Source organism: Schistocerca serialis, chromosome 5 (genome assembly GCF_023864345.2).
Source record: "Schistocerca serialis cubense isolate TAMUIC-IGC-003099 chromosome 5, iqSchSeri2.2, whole genome shotgun sequence".
Classification (NCBI taxonomy): domain Eukaryota; kingdom Metazoa; phylum Arthropoda; class Insecta; order Orthoptera; family Acrididae; genus Schistocerca; species Schistocerca serialis.
Window position 1 is genome coordinate 576,614,259 of NC_064642.1, and position 26,531 is coordinate 576,640,789.

The 26,531-nt window shown below is 39.1% G+C and overlaps 1 protein-coding gene across 1 annotated transcript in view; it reads right to left on the minus strand.

The window, feature by feature from the left end:
- The window catches only part of LOC126482302 (laminin subunit alpha), a 365,291-nt gene that overhangs the window by 116,685 nt on the left and 222,075 nt on the right, over window positions 1-26,531 (minus strand). Inside the window, exons 33-35 of the mRNA XM_050106331.1 lie at window positions 25,755-25,981; window positions 24,267-24,434; window positions 20,554-20,716 (exon numbers count right to left, since the gene is read on the minus strand). Of these exons, the coding sequence (XP_049962288.1) occupies window positions 20,554-20,716; window positions 24,267-24,434; window positions 25,755-25,981 (558 nt within the window). The remainder of the gene's footprint in view (window positions 1-20,553; window positions 20,717-24,266; window positions 24,435-25,754; window positions 25,982-26,531) is intronic.

Below are 26,531 nucleotides of genomic sequence, written 5' to 3' on the forward strand. Positions count from 1 at the left end.
GGCTTCACAAGGTGCTCACTTACTGAATGTGGGGCAACAGGCATGTGCCCCTGTCATATGGATGCAAAACACCGACTCTATACAGCTTTGTCACAATGTAGTGGTTCTAAAGGGCCCAGCAAGCATTGGACTGTATTTATAAGATGTCAATTTTCCATGTTTTCTATGGAGAAAACAAATGCTGTATACCTGAGATTCATTAATTATTTCCAAGCAGCTGGGCATGATTATGTATAACACAGCATAAAGTGACAATCAAATACTGAATGCTGTTGACGGTCACTGATTCTGCTGTGGAACTCTAAATTGTTTTCTTGGCTCAGTGCAGCTTCTATTTGATAAATACCATATTAATGGTTTGTCCAGAAATGTGACTCACTGGCTCATTGGGTAGAATTCCAGACTACAAAACTAAAGGTTTGGGTTTTGATCCCCCATTGGTCCTATGACTTTCTCTGTTACTTACCAGTTCTTTCACGTATAATAATCATAAAAATTACAAGACAAGTTGCACTGTTTTTGAGAGAACATGTTGGAATGTAAGTCACCTCTAAATGGGTGCATAAACCAGCTCAGAAGTGTGAGGAAGTCAAGGGCACAACACCATGCCTAGTAAAGCACATCAGTGTTCAAATCAACCTTTAAATTGAGCACAGCTTTACTTGCTTTACAGTGTAACAAATGAAATTTAAAAAATACTTATAGACAGATGGCCATTAGCAGTTTCACTACCAGCATGGTACCATTCAATAGTCTTCGCACCTGCCAGTACTCCCTACCCTCCCTCCCCCTGCTAACATGCCCAAGCACTCTACGTAAGTAACCAAATATGAGAATACAGCCAACAAAAACTCTTAATCTTCAACACTTTCCTTCGATTGTTAACACAGCTGGATATGGGTGTCTCCTTGATGCACTGTAATTATGCAATTTGCTCTTTTTGTAGTGCTAAAAAATGAGTGAACCAAGTAACAACTCAATAGTTCTAAGGACTGACATCAACAGACTTTTAATCTAGACTCTCCTAAAATGTTTGTAGAATGCTGCTGAATGTTCGAAGCATTCAAAAATGTTTAGGGTTAACTCTGAATAAGCTTTCCATTACATGATGGAATAAATTTTTTGATGTAACATGCATCTACATGTATAAAACAGAGCTTAAAATTGAAAAATTCCAGAAGAAACACTGGGTTTAGGTACATAAAAGAGTTCATAACATTGTAGCACAATGGTAACACTTTTATCAAGAAAGTGCCAAGAGATGACTGGAAGACATTTTCTGCCTGTCAGTCCTAACTGCACTTGTTGCAGCAATGTCTTACCTTCAACCTACAAACAAAGAGTTCACCTGCATTGTTGCCCATGACCAAGAAAGCCTTACAATTAACTACGGACACATACTAGCCAAAGAAACGTCAAAGAAATCAGGTCATGAGTTTCAAATGATCTTATGTCATAAATAGAATATTTCACTGCAAACATAATTTGAGGGGTGAAGGTAACATAAAATAACACCGAATTATTTGAGGAGGGAAAAAAAAACCTCCAGTGGAATTGATGATTTTTCAATTTTTGCTAAAGATGACTATGGTCTGAAAGTCTTGTTTTCTTATAGACAAATACAGATGATTTCAGGAGACATACCATATTTACACAGATCTAGTGTGTATTTTTTTTACCATACGAAGTACTCAAAATTGGGGTGTGCATAAGATTTGATGGTGCATTAGATTCGAGTACAAACTTGGATCGTTCACTGGTATTTCTTACCCTATGTGATCTGAAGTAGCAAAACATTTATTAAGCTCTAGCAAGAAAATATAGGTGTGGTATGTGTGCATTAAAGAAAGAAGGATGTAAATCAGGTAATCTCGTTTCATTATTGCTGGCCTACTACAGCACTTCGCATTGTGTTTGCATTAGGTAATCACAAAATCAAAAGCAAGCAGAGAATAATATCATATGAAGCTACTGTCAGGTGCAGAGTAATTCTTTATGCTGAAAAATATGGTAACAGAAGGGCAGGAAGAGAGTTCAATGTAGCTGAGAGTAACGTTCGCTTATGAAAGAAACAGAAATTGCAATTATTTGAGACTACTGCCACTAGAAATAAATTCACTGGACCTTGCAAAGGAAGACATTCTGACATTGAAGTAAATGTTTTGTAACTCTTCTGAGAAAGGAGGAAGAATGGGCAGCCTGTGACCAGACACCATAATAAAAAAAGCAAAAGAGTTGTATGCAGCTCTTAATAGACTGAAGCAAGAGTTTAAGGCTAGCAGGGTATCAGTTGATCGCTTTAGGAAATGAGTGATCTTATCTCTGCAACACCATACAACAATATGCCAAAAGCTTCCACAGGATTTTGAGAAGATACTTCAAGAATTTCAGCAGTATGTTATCACACTTCGGAAAGAGAAAAAATTTTTGATGGCCAAATAGGAAACACTGATGAGACTCCAATTTGGTTGGATATGCTGCGCAATTACACAATTGAAAGAAGAGTGCAAAAGAAGTTATCATCAAAACATCTGGGTGTGAAAAACAGTGCGTAACAGTAATGCTGCTGATCACAGCAGATGGGAACAAATTTTCCCCTTTTTTAATCTTAAAGCGGAAAACAAGCCACAAGACTCTAAAGAATGAAAAATTATTTCCTGTTGATATCACTGCTCAGAATCAAGAGAAGGGATGGATGACCATAACTTTGATGCTTGACTGGCTCCGAAACTTATGGGAACTCCATCCTGGCAGGCTTTCCTAGAAACCTTGATGCATTTCGTGTTCATCTCACTGATGACATAAAAAAGAAGATCCACAGTCTACACAATGACCTTGTTATTATTCCTGGAGAAATGGAGGAATGACTTCTGTATTACAATCCCTAGACGTTAGTATAAATAAACATTTCAAAGGTTACATTCAGGAACAGTACGAAAAATGGTTTTGCAAACAGAGCCATGTACTGACTCCGACAGAAAAAATTAAATGTGCTGGATCCTACATTATTTTACACAGGGTTTTAGCTGCATGTAAATGCATCAAAGCACCAATGATCATAAAATCATTCATGAAATGCTGCATTTCAAATACTCTGGATGGCAGTGAAGATGATGTGCTCTGGAACAACACTGAGAATGGCAGGGAAGGAGGGAATGAATCTATTTCTGATGTAGACTCTTCCAAGGATTGCAGTAATGATGCCATTAGTCAATAATGATGAGTAACACCTGCAATTTACAATATGTTTCTTTGTATGTCGTGTAGGCAATCAAGTTAGGCATTCTTTTTTAATAATGAAAATGTCACTTATTGTGTAATGAGTAACTTTGAAATAAATTATTGTTGTTTTTTATAGTTCATGTATACATTCACTACAGTTTAAAATAAAGTTAGCATTGTATAACAAATTTCAACAATACAAAGATATCCTACCACCGATGTACCAAAATTGCTTTCTTTTATTAATGTAATTTTTGCAACTGAGGTATGCATTACTTTCAATGGCACATTAAATTCACATAAATACGGTGATGCTCTGATATCCTCTTTACATATATAGAACATATTTTGTTTAGCATGTAACAAAGGCATATCTTCAAAAATCAAACAAATTTCTGATGAGCTTGTAACAAAGCAAGCTGGGATCTTTTTACTTCCTCTCTTGTTTTGGCACCTGCCTCCTTAAATTCATTTTTTCATTTTTGACTAATTGCTATTAACATACATGAGTATAAATTGAATTTTCATAAAAGAGAAGGTTGGCCTCCAGTTTAAAAAATATAGCACCAGATCTAATTTTGAGCTTAGTTTTATGTATGTAATCAAATTTCTAATTTATTCAACTATTCCTAGTTAATAATTTTTTTATAGAATGAAATCAATAATTGTTTCATAACTGAAATTCTATTGCTGACTTATAAACAAATATCAATTCTATAATAACTATACTCATTTGGAGGAAGAACTAATAGCATTAGTTAAATATTTATTTGGCTCTATTTGAAAACATGTCAGCAAAGCCAGCCCTTAATTAATTCCAAAGTAATGACCAATTTTATCAAAATTACTGTTTGTATAATTATATCTGTTAATTTCATCATTTAAACAAATAACTCAGCTTAACCCTTGTAGTAGTAGAAACTGTTAAAAAGAAAGAATTTTTCCATGTATTCAGTTAATTGAATGAGGTGTGCTCTAATTGTAATTTCTCTAACAACGTATAGTTTCAGTGCTTATTATTTTGAGGATGTATATATAAAGGCCCCATTTTTGGATTTGAAACAGTCAGTCCATGGGCGATTTTCAGACAAGAAACCCATGCTGGTTAGGTCAACAACAATGCATTAACTAAACAGTGGAATAAGTGTAACACAATTAGGCCATGTGTTAAAACAATGACAGTGTCTGCTTAATAGTACCATATTACTCTGCAAGAACTGTGAACTGTGTGGTTATGTTGTTACTGCTCATAGATATTCAACAGTAAACTATTGTAGCACTGTAGCAGTAAGCTGGTGTTTGCCTGCAACCTATTAATGAGGCTTGTCAAAATTTTCCACTAGTTAAATGGCCATATTAACTGTGTACAACTGTGCAACTGTCAGCTATGTCATTTACAGTAATCAGTATGTTGTACCTCCACCCCTCCCACCCCCCACCCCCAATTTTGCGTTGTTATAATGGCAACACAGATGACTTTAACAGTTGTTTTGCTACTACCATTTGGATACTTGCTTCCAGCATTACTTTTTCTTAACAATGCTGGTGGGAATTGTCTATACAGCACATCCTGTGCTCTTGCAATCTCCTTGGCCTGAACCTCTGCTAACCTATCCCCACTGCCTCACTATATCTTTTTCCGTCTGTCTTCTGTCCACACCATTCCTTGTTATTCCAGATTATGTACTGCCTTCTTCCACCACTTTTCCTCCACCTCAACTGGGCATTCTCTCTCTCTCTCTCTCTCTCTCTCTCTCTCTCTCTCTCTCTCTCTCTCTCTCATCTCTCCTCATCACCCTCCCTCTCCTCCCACCACTCCCCCACCTATCTCCCTGCCCCCCTCTCACCCCATTTTTTCCACTCTCTCACTTTTTCTCTCTCCTCCCTGTCTCCCTCATCTCCAACTTCCACTCCACTTCGTCCCCCCACCCTTCCCCTTTCTCCCTCTTTCTTTTCTTTCCCTCTCCAAATAATTCAGTGTGATTGCAGGTTACTTTTACTTCCCAAATCATGTTCAAAAAAAAAAAGAAACTTCTTTTTAAATCATCAGATCATTTGAAACCCGTGATTTGATTTCTTTAACATTTCTTGTGGTGTAATGTCAACTGTCATAAGACCAACCTCTTTCCTGCTGCCCCCTTTTTGCATCCTTCCCTACCCCCTCCTCAGCTCCATTAGCTTAGGCAATTTCTTCCAGTTATCGATAATCAATAATCAGTGTCGCAGCAGTCTTGGGCATGTGAGTTTTGATGCCTATGTGGTTGTGAGTATGATTGTGTGTACTGTAGAGATGTGCAAATTTCAACCCCCCCCCCTCTCCTCCCCCTCCCCCCTCCCCCTAGAGATCAGATCAGAACTGGCTACTCACTGGAATGAACTAGCTCTTTTCCATGACAGCACTCACCATTCACTCACAAAAATAAGTAAAAGGAAGGTACATTGCCTTTTTAATTCAGGTCACTAAACCTGTATTTTTATCTGATTTGGTCCTATTTTGAGAGAACATATAAAGAGCAATAATAATTTTGTGTTATGTCCTTAGTAATTTTCAGATAAAAAAGTTTTAAATTTTGTCTGTAACAAAAATTATAAATACTACAACAAAAGCTTAAATTTTTTATCAAGTAGAAATATTTTAAGAATGAAGACTGATTATTTTTATTTTTTGATACTTTTATTGAGAAAAAAATATAAAAATTATAAGAACTGTAATTGAAGTGTATCTGCAGTAGTCGTTTACAGTCAGTACTACCATGTATGTTCCAATAAAGGAAAAATTAATCAGTGTTGTGATCTATAAATCAAATGTGACCCATTTTAGTCAATGTGAGTCTCTTTCTCTTCTTAGTGCACATTTGTCCTGCTTATGAAAATATTTGTTCACAGGCTACTGATGTTGCTGTGATACATAATATTTCTAGAACCAATTGATACAGCACTGGCCACAGCAATTTTCTTGTTGTACACCAGTTTAATGGATTGCTGTTTCTAAGCAAATATCCCTCTACTAAATATCTGTCCAGTTTGACAACTGCCACATTTGCTGGGTCGTGACTTGCTTGAAGCTGACTAGTAGTTTCATATAACTCCTCCCAGACTGAGAACATCACATGTGTCATGGTGATAGCTGGTTAAGAAATGAGTTCTGTTTATTGTTGTTGAACAACTAACACTTCCATTTCTGCAATAGCCTTCATGTAACAGTCCATAAATGTTTTGTCTCCTGAAAATCATTGCCTTTGAATCAGGGGTCCAGTAACATTGCTTGACTAATCAGTTCATTACTGGAAGTAACCCTAAACTACTCCGATAACCCTTTAAGGGGACTGGTCTGTGAATACCAGGGGAAATCTTGAAAAAATTGTCAGTTTTCTAAACAGTGTAACTCAAAAAATAAGATTTGTAAGCCCATATAATGCTTACCATCTTTTAAGACATCTTTTGGGAACATTTTTATGTATGAATCACAGTATCTCTGAATATCGACTATTTCTCCTGAGACAATGTTTATACATGGACTATAATGTATGTTAAAATAATTATGTGCTATACATATTGTTATATTTAGTATCCTATCCACCTGAAGTAATTAAAACCTGTGTAAAGGCTACCAACACACCAACAACAGCAACTATAAGCACAGCGTGCTAAGCAACTGGGAGGTCATGTTTGTGGTTTGCCACAGTTTGGCTTGAGCCATTCATATAAGTAGACAGTTGGTTACTTGTCACATAGAATGCCATACAGTAACTGCAGTACAGTTGACATAGACTACAGTTGCTTTCACATAAGGCCCTGCCTTTTATTGCATAGGGAATGCCTGTGACTGGACTGCAGTAGGAGATGGTGGTGGGTAGGTGTATGGGACGAGTATCATGCCTGGACAGATTACAGGGGAATGAGGTGCAGGATAGGGAGCAAGACTGGAGTAGGGATGGACATAGATATTCTGTAGGTTGTGTGGCCAGTGGAAAAATACTTTAGGCGATGTGGTAAGACACTTCAGGTGATGTGGGTAAGATATCTCTGATCTCAGAGCACAACGAGAGGTAGTGGAAGCCCTGGTGGAGGAAGTGGTTGAGCTTTTCACGGCCAGGGTGATACTAGGTGAACAGAGGAGGACTGGTCAGTGACTGGTTAATAGGTTTACTGGTGTCAGAGGAGCAGATGACATGTGAGATCTGTTTATGGGTGAGCTGAATAGAATAATGTCCACTAGTAAAGGTCCTGTTAAGGTTAATGGCACTTTTTCAAGAACATATATTTTCCACTGCAGATGTGGCATCCAAGGTGGTGAAGTTGTTGTAAGGAAGAGTCTTTTTAACATAGAATGGGTGAAAGATGTTAAAGTGAAGGTACTTTTGTTGGCTGGTATCCCTGATATGGACAGATATAGCCATCTGAGAGGTGGAGATTGACATCTAGGGCGGCACCTCATTGAATTGAGAAGGACCAGTTGAAGCATATTTTGAAAAGGTGATGAGATTATGGAGGAAAGAGCAAATGCTGACCTTGCCATTAGTCCAGATCATGAAAATGTCATCACTGCATCTGAATCAGAAAAGGAGTATTAGATATTGACTGGATAGGAAGGACTCCTCCAGATGGCCCATAAATAAGTTGGCATAGATTGGTACCATGCGAGTACCCACAGCACTGCCACAGATTTGTTTATAGTTTTGGCCTATGAGAGTGAAATAATTGTGGGTCAGGATGTGGCTGGTTGGGAGGATTAGGAAAGAGGCTGTGAGTTTGGTATCAAGAGGACACTGGAAAATGAAGTGTTCCACTCACAGTGACCATGGTGGAAAGAGAACAGTAACTGTAGAGAGGCAGTGAAGGCAATGAGCAGCATCTTGAATGTGCGATAGGAGGTTACAGAAAATTGGAGGTGTTGGCCAAGAAAGGCAGAGATTCATACTGTGGGAGCATTGTATCCACACTGGGATGAACATCAGAGGCACCTGTGAGGTCAGGTTTGTGAAGTTTTGGAAGTCGATAAATAATTGGAGTGGGGGGGCATTGCTGATGTGAGGAAGGAGCATAGTTGTAAGATTTGTATGCAGAGGTGTCAGAAAGTTTAAGGAGACTTTCGGCAATTTAGTTAATATGATGCATGACCATTGTGATGGAGCCTTTGTCTGCAAGAAGGATAATAAGGCTTCAGCCACTTTGACAATATGATCCATGACCATTGTGATGGAGCCTTTGTCTGCAAGAAGGATAATAAGGTCTGGATTGTTACGCATAGCAGGGTGTCCCATAAGAGTGATGGTGGACTGATTGAGGGGAAACTCAGGAAAGGAAGGTGAGGTCAGATCAGAAGTGAGGAATTCCTGAAAGATTACAAGGGGTTGACTAGGTGAAAGGGCAGGAGTAACATGGTTGGAGGGAGATTGGAACTGTATTTAAACACAGTGTGGGGTCTTGGTTGACTGTTGTCAGTGGGATGTGTGTTGAAGAAATGTTTCCACTGCACAGAAGAAACATATACAGCATGGTTGAAATTAGGTTTGGGGCTGAAGGTGAGGCCTTTAGAAAAGTAATGAGACTTAAACATTGCAATGTCAAACGGCAAGAGTTTCTATTGCAGTGGTGACACTCAAGATGTTGATACCACAAAGTAAAAGGATTTTGCGAAAGTGTTAGAGGCCATCAAGTATGGTTTGATCTTGGATTGTGTGATCATGAAGTGGAAAAGGTGAAGGTTCTTGCGGTACAATGGGTGAGAGCACGAGATTCCAGTTTTAATGATAATTCCATTAGTTGAGATACCATATACCAGACAAGATTTCAGAAAGAGGATGAAGTGTGACTGGAGTTTCTGAACTGGAAAAGGTAGAATGAGTAGGGATTCATGGTTGGATAATTGAGAGACAAAAGGTTGAAAATAAGAAGTTGAAAACTTATGGTCAAAGTGTGATAACAGAAATAAATAGCAGGAGTGAAGTTAGAAGGATGGTCAGAAAGAGCAGGAAGTAGTAGGTGTGCTCATAAATAAATAAGTTTGATCACAAACTGACACACACCACAATAAGAAACAGGTGCAATTATTAATAAAGACGAGCGATCATACAATGAAATCATAAATGAGCAAGCATAATCAGCTAAAAGTCAAGATTACAGCACAAGTTACTAGAGGAGAATATGTTGAAAAAAGCACTGGAATTAGATGTTCAAAAAGGGACTGTCTCTGTGAGAGTAGGGAGTTTTTGTACAACACTATGTAGCGCAGTGGGCCATTACTGTTGTAATGTTACAGTGGGTGTTCAAATTGCACAAGAGGGTGGTGAGAGTGTGTTTAAAAGGCAGGTACTGCAGAGGAGACGAAATTATTGACATATTAGGGAATGAAGAGAGTACAATGTGATGTATGTAAGCTAAGAATGACAGCAAAAAAGGTAAAAGTGTATTGGAAGGAAGAGAGCCCATTGAGCTTGGTAAAGGAAACCACTCACTTTTAGCGGACTGATGAATGGAACACAAGAGACACACAACAGGAAACAGTATTCACAATATCTTTTGTGTTATTCCTCTTTTTCTAGCAAAAGTACACACATTCACATGCACAACACACAGACACCCACATGCACACTCCCGTGGCCGTAGTGAGACTGGTTATTGATTATCAATTCTTGAAAGCAGTTGCTTGAGCTAATAGATGTGGGAATAGGGTATGGAAGATGCAATGGGAATGTTGCTGTAGTACGATGCCTTTCACTGTTGCTGAAGTGTCTACCATTGAAGCAATGAGAGCCTGAGCAACTGAGTTCGCTAACATCATAGCTTCAGCAATGGTGGTTCTCACTTTTGTGAAAGCTGCTGCAGTCTCAATGGTCATCAAGATTTCATCCTTTGATTTTGGAGCACTTCTCAACAAGTCGTTTAATGGAGGTGTCAGCGGTGCATGCCTACACATGTAATGGTGGTAGAAATTTATAGCACCAAGAAACTGTCACAATTCTTGGACTGTGAGCAGCCATGTATATTTGAGTGTGGCTTCACTTTCTATTGCGGTGGCTGGATACCTTGGGCATCAGTACTGTAACCAAGGAATTGCACTTCTGTTGCTCTAAATATGCACTGCAAAGGGTTTATAATCAGTCCCTGTGAATGAAGGTGATTGAAGATTTGGCACAAATGCTACACTTAATCTGATTCAGAAACAGATCTCACTAAAATATCATAAATAGACATGTAACAGAAATCAAGCTCAAGTGTTATTTTGCCCATGAGACTTTGGAATGTTTGTGCAGTCTAAATGGCATTCCTGTAAACTCAAAGAGGCCAAATGAAATCGTAATGGCAATTTTGTCTGTATCTTCAGGAGTAATGGGTATTTGATGATACATGTGAACTAAATCAGTGTTAGGAAAGATCCATTTGCCATGTATACTATGTGTGAAATCCTCAGTGTGTGGCAACGAATTCCTACTGGGATTGTTCTCATTACATTGAGTTGTTGGTAATCACTGCACGGGCACCAGCTGTTGTTTTTCTTTGGTATGGCATGTAATGATGTGGACCAGCTAATGCTTATGGGTCAACAAAATCCTTGTGCCAACATGGACGAAAACTCTTGCTTCACTACCATTAACTTCTCAGGTGCTAATCGATGAGGCCACGCAGGGATCAAGGTAAGTGAGTATATTGTGTGACATAGTATGTTGTATAGGTGTTAGCATAGGTGTACGTTGGGTAAGTTCTGGTAACTACTTGAGAAGCTCTACGTACGGCAATTCATGTGTTGTAGTATGTACAGTAGTATGAATGACACAGCATAATCTCGCATGGCTGGTTAAACTGGTAGTATTGTTGAGGATACAGTGATGCCAGAGGTCTTGTAAAATATTACAAAACGACAAGAAATCAGCACCAGGAATGGGGTGTCCCATATCTGTCACTATGAAGTGCCGCTCCAACTTTTGTCGTGTATCTACACTACTGGCCATAAAAATTGCTACACTAAGAAGAAATGCAGATGATAAACGGGTATTCATTGGACAAATATATTATTCTAGAACTGACATGTAATTACATTTTCACGCAATTTGGGTGCATAGATCCTGAGAAATCAGTACCCAGAACAACCAACTCTGGCCGTAATAACGGCCTTGATACGCCTGGGCATTGAGTCAAACAGAACTTGGATGGCGTGTACAGGTACAGCTGCCCATGCAGCTTCAACACAATACCACAGTTCATCAGGAGTATTGACTGGCGTATTGTGACAAGCCAGTTGCTCGGCCACCATTGACCTGACGTTTTCAATTGGTGAGAGATCTGGAGAATGTGCTGGCCAGGGCAGCAGTCAAACATTTTCTGTATCCAGAAAGGCCCGTACAGGACCTGCAACATGCAGTCATGCGTTATCCTGCTGAAATGTAGGGTTTTGCAGGGATCGAATGAAGGGTAGAGCCATAGGTCGTAACACATCTGAAATGTAACGTCCACTGTTCAAAGTGCCATCAATGCGAACAAGAGGTGACCGAGATGTGTAACCAATGGCACCCCATACCATCACACCGGGTGATACGCCAGTATGGCGATGACGAATACACGTTTTCAATGTGCATTCACCGCAATGTCGTCAAACACAGATGTGACCATCATGATAAACATAACCTGGATTCATACAAATAAATGAGGTTTTGCCATTCGTGCACCCAGGTTCATCGTTGAGTACACCATCGCAGGTGCTCCTGTCTGTGATGCAGCATCAAGGGTAACCGCAGCCATGGTCTCTGAGCTGATAGTCCATGCTGCTGCAAATGTCATCGAACTGTTCGTGCAGATGGTTGTTGTCTTGCAAATGTCCCCATCTGCTGACTCAGGGATCGAGACGTGACTGCACGATCTGTTACAGCCATGCAGATAAGATGCCTGTCATCTCAACTGATAGTGATACGAGGCCATTGGGATCCAGCACGATGTTCCATATTACCCTCCTGAACCCACTGATTCCATATTCTGCTAACAGTCATTGGATCTCGACCAACGCGAGCAGGAACGTCACGTTACGATAAACCGCAATCGCGATAGGCTACAATCTGACCTTTATCAAAGTCGGAAATGTGATGGTTCACATTTCTCCACTTTACATGAGGCATCACAACAACGTTTCACCATGCAACGCTGGTCAACTGCTGTTTGTTTATGAGAAATCGGTTGAAAACATTACTCATGTCAGCACGTTGTAGGTGCCGCCACCGGTGCCAACCTTGTGTGAACGCTCTGAAAAGCTAATCATTTGCATATCACAGCATCTTTCTTCCTGTCAGTTAGCATGTCATCTTTGTGGTGTAGCAATTTTAATAGCCATTAGTGCAGATTCAGAAACAGTGTCACCAAACCATACATGTGAGTCGAAGATCTGTTCATGGTGGAAAGGTGTTGTTCATCATGGATCAAGTATGCAGTCAAGTAGCTCCTATGTCCAGCAAAAACTGCAGCTTCTTGTACCATTAAATTTCAAGTAAGTGATGGCTTCTGTTGGGATAGCTAATTGCTGCTGTCATTGACTCCCTACCCTGTTTCCCACCTCACATGTGAGGTTGCATTTTTGTGCTTCCAAACCAAACTTCTTATGGTACAAACATATTTTTGCTGCTGATATTGCTCAACTGCAACTCCTCACTGAGAAATGGTGTTGTGTATGTCGACAAGGGCGCAACTTGTATCGTAAGTTCGACGATTTATGCTTTTATAGATGTGCGGGTTGTTACAAGGGTGCTGTCCATGTGTGGGACCACAGCTGAGATGCTTGTGGTAGGATACATCTCCGAAATGCAGTCTACAGTCTGAGTGAATGTGTCTTAATCCTTGGCACACAGTGTTAGTATTTTCTGCACATCAAGTGGTAGGTGCTACAGCCAGATGTTCTGTAGTATATCATCATTGATGGCTTTGCTCACAAACATCCACAGGCAATGAAGCAACAGCAAGGGAATGTGATCTCCCAACTTCTCTTTATGCAACAATTTCTCAAGCATTTTTGTCTTGGATTGCAACAGGTGAGTGATTAGAGCAGTCTAATCAGTGCTCGGTGGCAGAGCCAGAATGTCTTCATCTACATCTAAATCATACTCTGCAAGCCACCTAATGGTGTGTGGCGGAGGATACTTTCGGTACCACTATCTGATCCCTCCAACCCTGTTCCACGTGCGAATAGTGTGTGGGAAGAATGATTGTCGGTAAACCTCTGCATTGACTCTAATTTCTCAAATTTTCTCCTCAAGGTCAATACGTGAGATGTTTATGAGGGAAGTAATATGTTGTCTGGCTCCTCCTGAGAAGTGCTGTGCCGAAATTTCAATAGTCAATCTATCCAATGAAGCACAATGGTCCTCCTGTAACATCTGCCAGTGGAGTTTGTTTAGCATCTCTGTAACACTCTCTCACCAGCTAAATTATTCCGTGACAAAACGCGCCACTCTTCGTGGGGTCTTCTCTATCTCCTCTATCAGTCCTACCTGAAAGGGATCCCAGATAGTTGGACAATACTCAAGAATTGGGTAAACAAACATCTTATAATCCACTTCTTTTGTGGATGAGTTACATTTCCTTAAGATTCTTCTGATGAATCTGAATCTGGTGTCTGCTTTTCCCACTATCCGTTTTTTATGGTCATTCCACTTAAGATCACTCTGGATAGTTATGCCTAGATATTTTATGGTAAATGCTGTCTCCGGCTATTTGTCATCAGTTGTGTAGCTGTACAGTTGTGGACTTCTTTTCCTATGTATGCGCAATATGTTACATTTATTTACGTTCAGGGTCAACTGCCAGAGTCTGCACCATTCATCAATTCTCTGCAGGTTGTTCTGCAAATTCTTACTTTCTTATGGTGTTGCTACTTTGGTATAAACAACTGCGTCATCTGCAAATAGCCTTAGAGAGCATCTGACGCTTTCTACTACATCATTTATATGTATTGTAAACAGCAACAGTCCTATCACACTTCCCTGTGGTACTCCAGATATTACTTTTACATCTGTTGATTTAGCTCCGTTAAGATCGACCTGTTGAGCTCTATCTGCAAGAAAGTCTTGAATCCAATCCCAGGCCTGTTCCAATATTCTGTAAGCTCATTTTTTTTTTCTTTAAATGGCAGTGCGGGATGGTGTCAAATGCCTTACTGAAATCAAGGAAGATGGCGTCAACCTCAGTGCCGTTGTCCACTGCACTTGTGGAACTCATGGAGAAACTGAGTGAGCTGAGTTTTGCAGGATCTCTGTTGGCGAATCCATGTTGATTTGTATAGAGAAGATGTTCATTTTCCAAGAAAGTCACAATTCTTGAGCATAAAATGTGTTCCATAATTCTACAACAGATTAATGTCAACAATATAGGTCTATAACTGTGTGGATCTGTCTTACGGCCTTTCTTAAAAATAGGAATGACCTGCACTTTATTCCAGTCATTAGGTACGGTACCTTTCGTTGCTCAAGTGATCTACGATAAATTACTGCTAGAAGGGGAGCAAGTTCTCTCGCATAATCTTTAAAGAATCTTACAGGTATCTCATCTGGTCCTGAAGCCTTTCCACTACTAAGCGATTGCAGCTGCTTTTCAATGGTGCGATGGTTATCTCAATACCTGCCATTTCGATGTTTGCACGCCGATTGAAAGGAGGGACAGTGTTACGATCTTCCGCGCTGAAACAACTTCGGAAGACTGAATTCAGTATTTCGGCCTTCTCTCTGTTATCTTTCATTTTCGGTGCTGGTGTGGTTGCTGAGAGAATGAGTAGATGATTTTGACCGACTTACTGATTTTACATATGACCAAAATCTCTTAGTGTTTTTACTCAGGTCAGTTGACAACGTCTTACCTTCAAAATCATTGAACGCTTCTCTCATTGCTCTCCTTACACTCATTTTCACTTCGTTCAGCTTTTGTTTGTCAGCTACGTTTTTACTTCTCTTGAATCTGAGATGAAGTCCTCTTTGTTTATGTAGCACTCTTCTAACACGGCTGTTAAACCATGGTGGATATTTCCCATCCCTTAAAACCTTACTCGGGACTTATTTGTGTAGGGCATATTGAAAGATGCCTTCGAATTTTTTCCACTTGTTCTCCACATCTTCGTCCTCATCACCGAATATTTTATGCTGACTGCTGAGATATTCTGAAATTTGTATCCTGTCACCCTTGCTGAGCAAATATATCTTCCTACCTTTCTTAATGTTCCTTGTAGGACCCGTTGTCATAGATGCTGTCACAGCCTTATGATCACTGATACCTTCCTCTATGTTAACAGATTTCGATAAGTTCAGGTCTGTTTGTTGCCTGGAGGTCTAAGATATTACCCTCACGAGTTGGTTCTCGAACTATCTGCTCAAGGTAATTTTCGGATATCCAGAACAATGCCACACAATACCCTGCCTCTGGCACCAGTTTTGATAGCATAATTCTCCCAGTCTATACCGGGAAAAGTTCTAATGATATTCTGCAAGTTCTGTCTGAAGCGCTCTACAACTACAGATGCTGACCCAGGTGGTCTATAAACGCATCTGATCACCATTTTCGACCATTCTCTTATATCTCCATAGCCATGTCCTTGTTCAGTGCTGGGATAATGTTCCTGTACTTAGTCTCATCTGCTGTCACTGTGCCAACACAAACTGACTTCCTAAATGTTTGAACCATAGAACAGGGTTTTTCTGCCAGAACAGTGGGGTTTAATGGAAACTCTGCAGATTATTTTGCCTATAGACAGCTTGATCGCAGGTGCTGTGTTCGAGAAGGGGATATTACAACAGGACCTGAAAGACATGAGCAGCACAACACAACTGGCTTGGTTGTTTTACATATGTCAAGTTGTTGAAACAGTGCAGTTGCTTCTGATCACATTACATCTTCTAACCATGTTGGGGTCAACAGTAATGTTGGATATTTGTGCTATATTAGGTCAGTAGTGCTCATAAAGTGACATACCCAGCTGGCATACATTGTTTGTTATTTAAGACCAAGGAGTGACTAACGAATACAAACTCAATGAGTAAACATATACCACCGAACTTATCAATGACCATAAATACTTCAAACATTGTGCGCTAACACTACAATCATCACTGCAATGCCCAATGACTGCATCATTAATCACATTTTGTTGATACACATACCTGAATATTTATGTAACTTCAATTTAATTGTATGAGTAAGATAAAATATTTTCAGTGGTCTTTTACAAAGAAATAAAACAGCCAAACTAAACTTAATGCAAAGGAATATTTTGAGAAATTCAAATTGTAATGCATAAAGAAGAGCTTAAATAATAGAAAACAAAATACAAATGAATGAGCCAATAAACATGTAAAAACGACATTTGAATCTCTAGCTATTATAATTTCAAAAGTTCCTTCACGGTGAGAATGGGATAAATAAGTAACAGGAAATAGGTAAACAGCTTTCAGTGGGAACGAAGAGTAATTCTAAACTCTGTAGGCTTAGAAAGCAAACTGGAATTGAAACTGATCAAGTAGTGTGAAGTCTCCCTTGAGTTCCATCAAAATATTTTGGAAAATAACTAATCGTAGATTGCTGAGCAATCTATTGCTGGACAGAACTTAGCCCCTACTTCTCAGTTGGGCTTCTATAGATGATTCTAAAAACTTTAAAAAATTCCATTTGATTAAAGTCTCATGTAAATACTGTAACTGCATATCTTCAACAGACCTCTGCAATCTCTTAGAATTCCCACTCAATTTTTTGTACATTGTGCATTTGTGTTGTAATAACTTTTTATATTTGTTCAAAAACTGTAGGGCCTCTCGTATTCCAATGACCTGCTACTGGTGAATGATACTGCATGTTTTTACAGGAAAGTATTGTGCTAGTTATCTGACAATTCTGCTAAAATGAACATTGAGAACAAGGCACATCTTGTCAGCCACAGATGAAACATTTTTGCATTTACTGTGAAATTATTGTAACTCAACATGTACAACAAGGCCATAGACTAGAAAAACGACAGTTGAACAGCAGAAATCTATAAATGCTCATTTCCATATTCCATTTAGCACACTGCAGGAGTCTGCAGAGTTGCACAGTGTCTGATCTCGTTATTGCCACTCTGCTACAAGATGTTGAGCAAACTGAAGGAAAGTCCATGTCTGTGTGTGAAAGCCAGAGTGTCTATCGGTCATGAAATTCATAAAAGTAATGAAAATGAACAGATGGTAATGAAAGTAATGAAGTGGACTGAGTGGTCATGAATTTTGTTTTGTGTGTCAGTCAGATGTGATTGTAGAAGGCAGTAGCAAGTCCACATCTTCATCTCACCTTCTTCTGCTTCTGCCCCCTCCCTTCCCCCGCTCCCTCTTTCTAGATCTCTTTTTGCTCTACTCTCTGTACTCCTTTTGTCTCCTGCAGATGTAGAGTCATCTCTCCTATGACCTGCCTCTTTCCTGCATACAGATATATTGTGATGATTTATGGCAAAGATGCAACTGTTTATTCCCCTGCAGTTTTGACATCGAGCCATGGCATTATTGCCGAGCTTGGTGTATCCGGGGATCAGCGGCACAGTGACTATTGTGAAGCATGCTTTTATGTGGCTGTGTATGAACAAGAACTGCAAGCTATTCATATCACAGTGCATTGCTTGCCAGAGGAATAAAATCACTTGACATGTCAAAGCACCACTTCGTACATTAGTCCCACCTAATCAGTGATTCAGGCACGTCCATTTAGACATAATCGGACCATTACCACCATTGAAGGTTTGACCTATTGTTTCATGGCCATCAAAAACTTTTCATGTTAGCAAGAAGCCTTCTGTATGATTAATATAACCACTGAAACAGAGGCATCCACTTTCTTTCAAGGATGGTTGGCCCATTTCGGCATGCCTCTTCATGTCACCACAGATCACAGCTGCTAATTTGAGTCATATTTGTTTAAAGTACTTACCACTCTGTTAGGCACAAACCTTATCCACACTATAGCTTACCACACTGCAGCTAATGGACTTGTGGAACAACTGCACCAGCAACTGAAGGCAGCATTAAGATGTTCAACTCATGGATGGAAGTATTAACCATCATGCTTTTTGGTCCTTATGCATCCCTTAAATAAGACCTCAAGACTACAATAGCTGATCTCATATATGACCAAACAATATAGTAGCATCTGTCCCATCTGCCTGTGACATCGGCATCCCACATGGCAGAACAGAGATTTGGGTTGCCTTCATCACAGCAAGTGAAACAAAAACAGACATTTAAGGTACAATCAAGGCCGCTGCTGGAGACAAAAACACAGTATCATGTCTCAGCCAATGGCCACCAGGGCACCACAGATCGGTAGCAGCACCAGAGGCTGCAATCAACAAGTGGACTATTTTCCTGTCTCACTCATGTGATTGCAAATAGTCCCAGAAGATCCATCTGCCAACTGGCCTTATAAGCCATTACACTGCCAGCCAGGAGGCTGTTCGACATGCTGCCTGGACTTGTAGGGATCTACCATCCTGGCTGCAACATCCATGCATCTCATCTGCTGGTAGTCCCGGATTCCAGGAGTGGTAGTTTCGGACTGTGACTCAAGAGTGTTGTGTAATGGTGGTCCGGTCTCCCTGGACAGCTTTGTCATAATGCTGTGCCAACCACTCTTTCGTAGCTTTGGTTCCGTCTTTTCTTTGGTGGGCTTTCTCGAGTGAGTGACTCATGGGGAAAATATTTTATTTTGTTACTCTTCTGTTATAAGATCTGAAGTGTTTCTTACTAAAATGATGTTTTGTTTGACTACTTCGTCGACATCAGTGATGTTTTTGTTTATTAGTTCCCCCTCCACCCACAAAAAGGGAGGGGGGGGGGGGGAGACCAGATTGAGGAAAATCATTCACCTCTGCTACCACAGACACAGTAAATACGAGTACCTGGCAAATTCAAATTCTTCAAGAACACACCTAGTGACCATGTTGATGCATTCGGCTTTATCTCCCAGCTACAGGTATAAATCCGGTAACTCACCCTGTAGTATTGCAAGGCCAACTTCATTATCAGCTTTTCATTTCCAAGGACCTAGCAACACGTGACCAAATCTTTGGGATTGATTTTATGGGTATGCCCATTACAATTGCGACGGATCACCTGAAGCCTACATTTTGCGGCTCACTCATTGGCACAGGCAACGCAGATAATCTGCCTACTCAGAATACCTCACCCTCAGCTACAAACCAATGACAAACTTTTGAATACTGCAGAAGGCATGTCTCCACCACAACATGCAACAAACATGAGTTCATGAAATACTGTACCAGGCCCACAAAGCATGTGATCATGCGAGCACGACACCCCATTCACATCAAAACCAAATATTGTTGACATCAGTAGGGAAGTATGTAGTGATCAGGCATTGCAGTGATGATTATAGTGACAGCACACACACACACACACACACACACACACACACACACACACACACACACACACACACACTCGTATGTGTGAGAATTGGCATTTGTGTGTGTGTGTGTGTGTGTGTGTGTGTGTGTGTGTGTGTATTGTCTATTTTTGACGAAGGCATTGTTGGCCAGAAGCTCATTTTCTGACAGTCTTTTTGTTGTGCCTATCGGCGACTCAGCATCTGCACTATATGGTGAGTAGCAACTATCCTTTTCATAGCAGTGGTAAGTTCAATGTTTACTCTTTGGTTTTGCAGTAGTTAGTTATTCCTTGGTGTTAAGCAATTAATGTTGTATCCTATCTGGATATGTCACTTTATCAGTACTACTGTCCTAGCAAGTATGCAACAACAGAAGTTAAATTCCCACCTACTAATCCAATATCGCATAACCAGAAAAAATTATTAAATTCTCATTCCATAAACACAATGCACAGATTTAGGAATGGACCAGTCTAGTTTTAACCAAATGATCTGCTTAATTTGTTTCAAACTGCCTTTCACCGTTGCCTCATAGGTGATAAAAAAAAGTTCTTTATCTACATTTAAATACTATAGGTCTACAAAGGTGAGAGTGGATGCATGTTTGGGTGAAGTGGTATTCCAATCCTTATCTGATCATCCTAATTTAGATTTCCTGTGAGCCCACCAAATCACTTCAAATGAATGTTATGATGATTTCTTTAATAATATCATGGTAAATTGGCTCCCAAACTCTTGTGCTGGCTAGTTCACTTTCTCTGATGACCTTAATATTGGTGTACAATTAGACATTAAACTCAGTCTTTCCTTCAGACAAAACAAGTAATACAACTGCACTTGATGAAGCAGCTAAATAATCAATGGGTTTTTATACTTGCTGCAGTATCAAACATTAATACAAAAAGTCACTAAAATATGTTACTATAATGTTGGTCTTACCAGTTCCAGAATCCAAACTCAATGCAAGCTCACTGACTTCACTTAATATTGTCTCTGCTTCATCAACAACAAGTTGAATTATGTGATCCACTTCAACTGCTTCTTGTTGCACTTTCAGTGCATCAGGCTCACATTGTTCTGCATTCTCAACAGCATATTCAGTCTGAAATTGAAGTCATACATAGGTGACCACATTTTTAAATATGTTAAGAACACAACCATTCATCTCTTTGGGGTACACTACACAAATATTTTAAGATGAGAAAAACACTGAAATATTTTAAGAAATGCAAAATTTGTTGAACAATGTAAGTCAGTCCTCACTGGATTAACACAGATTATGGATAGGTCTGTCAGAGCAGTTAAGATCACAGTATAACATAAAATAAGACAGTGGACAATGCTATGGAAAAAACAGTGAAACATGCAGATACACATAGAGTTTACCGAATAATATCAATATTTATTGCTAAACTGTAAGATCGGCACAAAAAGCAATGTGACCAACAGATCTTCCAGAGACAAAACTGTACTAGAACATGTAAATCAATGACTGAGTGAGAGAACAGGGACATTCCCTTCTTGTCTAAAAATTGCCAAATTAAATCCAATGTACAAAAGAATGGAAACACAGAAGACTTTGGCAATTACAAGCAAACTGCCCTGTTGCCTGTCTCAAAAATTCTAGAGAAAGTTTTTCATTAAAGCCTTACATGTTTTATGCAAAAATACCAAATTCTGTCCTGAGGTTTAAAAAGAACAACTCTACCAGCACTGCTATCTATGAATTCCCGAGTAAAATTTACCACAAAGTGGAGAATAGTGAACATATTACTGGTGTAGGCCTTGACTTATTGATGTTATTCAATATCACAGATCATGAGACACAACTACAGAAATTAAATCAAATAGGCATGAGAGACACACCTGCTGACTGGGTCAGGTCATACACTGGCAGACATAAACAGTGGCAATACGAAACACTGAATGCAACAAAATTACAAACCATTACTCAGATTACCAAGTGATGAAATATTATTCCCCAAGGATCAGAACTGGAACCAGTGCTTTTCCTGCTTATATGTTTGTAAATGACCTACAAACAAACATGCATTGTAAAAATACTTATCGCTTTGCTGATGACGTAAGATTTCTCATCAGTGCAAAAGCATAAAACTTACTACTAGAAAACATAACAAAGGCAATAGATAGTATAGTAGATTGGTTCACACACAATAATCTACTCATAAATGAAGGAAATACTGTGCACACAACTTAGATAGTGTCAAGGAAAAGGTTCCACAAACTATAAGCATCCAGTTGTCAAATAAAGCTGAGCATGGAGCTTGACCTTACAATGTTTTTCGGGCTCCAGATCCAGGATAATGTCAGGTGGGGAAGTAATATTGACAACCTCATCAAAAAATTGAGCACATTCTGCTATATGATAAGGATCCTTGAAAACTGCTGCAGCAAAGACTGCTTAGAAAGTGTTACTATGCAAATGTTCAGTCATGTCTGAAGAACAGTCACTTTCTGCAGAGCTTCTCCAAACAGCATTAAGCTATTCAGAATACACAAAAGAATCATAAGGGTCATAGGAGGTACCACACCCAGAAAATTTGCAAGCCACATACCTTTTTTTTTTCATTTTTATAAGAAAAGTGAAAGTGAGCAAACTTTTTTCTTCAGTTACTATTCTTTCATATAAATGGACACACATATGAATATTATTCTAAGGATAAATGTAAATTTCCCCCTGTTGTCGCAAAAGTAAAGAGAAAGCAGCCAATATCATGTGTCTTAACCCAATAAGCCACCTTCCTTGATGTTGACCACCATCTAAAAGATGGCTAATTAGTACTCCATCCATATCAAATCTACCAACCATCAGCAATACCTACTCTTCAATAGCTGCCACATATTCCATATCAAGAAGTCTTTTCCATACAGCCTAGCCACCTGTGGGTCTCACATCTGTACTGATGAGCAGTTCATCTCTAAATATTGCACTGCAATGTCAAACAACTCAACATCATGTATTGCATGTAGCTGGTAACACTGTCATTACACACTTACATTCAGCATGAAACAATGTTTTGTTAAGAAGAATATTTATTTTGTGGTATACAAGCAGTCACTGAAGTATTTTTAATAAAATGTTTAGTTCAACAAAGGTATCCTATATGATACAGTGTTCTCCCTGAGGCCTTCACAGATCGAAATTACTGTCGCAATCTTGTACAGAAACAGATCTCCCATTCCCTGTCTCTCCAGTCACCTACCACCTGCAACAAACCCACTGTCTGGTCACAAAGGACCACTCCCCTTGTTACTTAGTACCAGCCATGACTGGAGCAACTAATCCCATTCTCTGCTGGGGTTTCGACTACTTCTCATCATGCCCTGCAATGAGGAATCCCACCCAGTATCCTTCCTACTCCTACCACAGTCGTATTCTGCCACCCATCGAACCTACACAATATCCTTGTCCAACCCTACTCTACTCATGCTTCCAGTCCCTTGCCTCATAGCTCATATCCCTGCAACAGACCTAGACGTAAGACATGTCCCCTGTTCCATACATCCACCCACGACCACCTACTCCAGTTCGACCACAGGTATCAACTATCCCATCAATAGCAGGGCTATCTGTGTGCATGACAACTGACAAGCTGTCTACCTGCATGAATGGTCACTTACAAACTGTGGTCAAGAGATAGTTGGATCACAGAGTTGCTGAACATGCTGCCCAACAAACAAGTTACACTTCAATGACTGTACCATCTGGATCCTTCCTACCAACACCATCTTTTCTGAATTGTGGGGGTAGGAATTCTCCCTGTAATATATCCTGTTTCCTTCCCTGCTCCCACTCCAGCACTATACAGCCTTCTATTCCACCAGCGCACCCACTAGTCCTCTACTTCTATGTTCCCCACACCCCACAAATCATCTGACTGCAAGCTAGCAGCCTTACCTTTTTCCCACCACATCCTCCCACAAGCAGCACTACACCCTACCCCAACCCTACCCTGTTATTCCTCCCCCTCCTCCTTACCCTCACGAGACACAGATTGCTTTTCCCATCAGGCAAAACTGCTTGCAGTCCTGCCTCTTTGGGCAAAGACAGTGATAATGTGTATGTGAATGCTCAAACACATTACAGTCTTTTTGTTGTGTTTGTCTGCAACTTAATATCTCTATATAGCTGAGTCATTATCCATTCTTTTCATAATATTGTCAAGTTACAGAAATTGAAGCTTACAAAAGTTCCATTCCTGCAATGGATAAGATAATGTTAAAAGAAGATATTGAGAACAGTAATAGTATGGAAGATAGCAGTAGAGCTTATTGGGAACAAGAATGATATTAACAAGAATTGGGAACACAAATAATTGTACTTTTTGTCCTGATGCCCATACTAATATCTGTAAATCCTTTCCTCACAAAATATTATGATATTTCTCCCAGAAAAATCTACAGTTGACAGTTGCCTACAGTGTGTCAGATAAAATTGCTCCTCATGACCAATCTTACATTTGTCTTCTTGGGTGTCATTGTCATACAACTTTTTGATTAATAGTAAAATTAAATATAATGTTACTTAAATTCTTGAAATACTTTCATGGGTGCATGTAGAATAGACTGTAAGCCAATACTATAAATATAAACAACAAGACTCCTGTACATTGTAAAAATAAGTTACTTACTCTTCTGTTAAGATTTCTTACATCCTGCTCCAAACTCTCAACCTCATGAGTGTGTGGTGTAAGATCAACTTGACCAGGATCAAGCAGACTGACATTAGGTGCAAGTTGGCTAGCAGTACTGTTAATATAAACAAGTCTCTGTGTTGTGAAGAAACTTGCTGCAGCTGACTGTAACATACAAATTAAAATAATATTTCAATGTTCTTTCATTCACATATAGCATCTTCTATTAATCATACAAATGGCAGATACAAGACATTAAAGTTTAATTTTTTCACGTTTTGCTATGAAAATTATTTTGACACATCGTATTACAACATAATGAGTTTAAATAGTAACATTTTTCCCAAGATAGTATTTTACTGCACACCACACAAACACAATCACACATGAAAACTTTTTAGCCTGCAATAAGTTCCACTTTACACCCTCTTTAGGTAATGTTAATGGAAGCAGGTCCAAAACTCTCTCACAGTAGATCACAACTTTACATTGATTTATATATCATAGGTGCATGGCAAAGAGACATGGGACCTCATCTTGTTAATGTTTCCTGAAGATACTGTAATGAAAAACTGATCAGTCAAAAAAGTTAATGCAACTATGACCATCAAGTGTGCAGTTTGAATGTACATATTTTCCACAATAACAATATATTCAACACATCTTATAAATGAAGTACAGTATCAGTAAGATGTTAGTGTACAGAATCTGTAAACTGTCATAAAGCAAGAAGACACATGCTGACAGTGTAAGATGAATTGTCAGGTATATATTAATTACAGAGGATATATGGGTGAAGTTTTGAAGATGAATACAAAGAGACAGACAAACTGCAGATTGCTAGCAAATTTTATCACTGAAGGTAGGAATGTAGCAAACTATGATTCAAACTGTGATTACATATGAGGCATCAATGACTATAGCAAAAATATACAATTATTATGAATCAGGTGCACCTAATAATCAAATACATATAGGAAATATAGAGCAGACACAAAGGAAATATTAATGGACCATGGTGGACAAAGCATACATCTCAAGAATGGCTAAGCCTCAATTGCAGATGAGATAAAATTTTATTATAAGTAACTAAAAATCAATGCAGATGTGACATCCAGAAAAGATAGAAAAATTTGAAGTGGTAGAATGCAAATGAAACAAGGAATTTCCTCTTAAAACTCAAACTATAGAGTCTGAACCAGAACAATGACAAAGAAAGTCTAACGCTAATATTAACAACACTTTGTACGGTGAAAAAGCTTTTCAGTGATGCAAAATCATATTCTGACTAATCTCTCAAAATCAAATGATTCTTTCTTAAAAGTGAAAGCTTATAAAAAATACATTAGTTGGAAAAGGCATCGATGAACACACATTATAACTGAACATCACTCACAGTTTAAGATTTGTGATGATATATTGTGAACCTCTAGAATTTTACATACTCTTCTTATTAACAATTTGTGTAACTTTTGTAAGACTAACCTCAAATTCAATAACATATGGCTCTATAACTTCAGTCAGGTGGTCTGTTACATCTAGTAGATTATGGATGCAGCTGTCACACTCAAAGCACCCTTGATTTTCAATAAGGACCCAGCGATATCGGCACTGGTCACACTTTTCTCCTATTACACCAGGTAAACACTGGCACTGTCCTGTCAATGGATCACATCCAAAACCAACAGAATATTCAGTGTTGCATCCACATGCTGCAAAGTAAGGCATCTGATATTAGCATTTCCAAAACCACATATTTTCAATCTAAATTAGTTAAAATGTGGAAACAGCTTGTACTGTGACATAAAAATGAAGGCAAAATACCAAAATTTTGAAGACTTCATTTATCAGGAAAGATACAGAGCAAGAAAAAAGGTGGAAACAGTGAAAAAGTTAAAGTTAGAAAAACTGAAAAACTGAAGGTTATAGAACCCACAGTTAAGGAAAATGTATCAGCCAAACAAGAAGGCTGCAGAGACTTTCCTACTCAGAATACCTCTGTTTAATGTTTAGCCTGAATGACTTTTCTATTAGAACTTCCACATTTTTCTTTTTTCCTTTTTTCATCCTTCTGTATCCCCTAAACATAATAAACTCAGAAACTTGAATTACTGTTATTATATTTTTCTGTAGTTTCTCCATTTACCCCTTCCTTCATCACTCCAATCTGTTTTCTTATTGGTTATACACAGCCTAAAATGACTTCCTAGACCTGTGTCATCCTCTTCATCTCAGACTAGCAATTAAACCCACTTCCTCAAT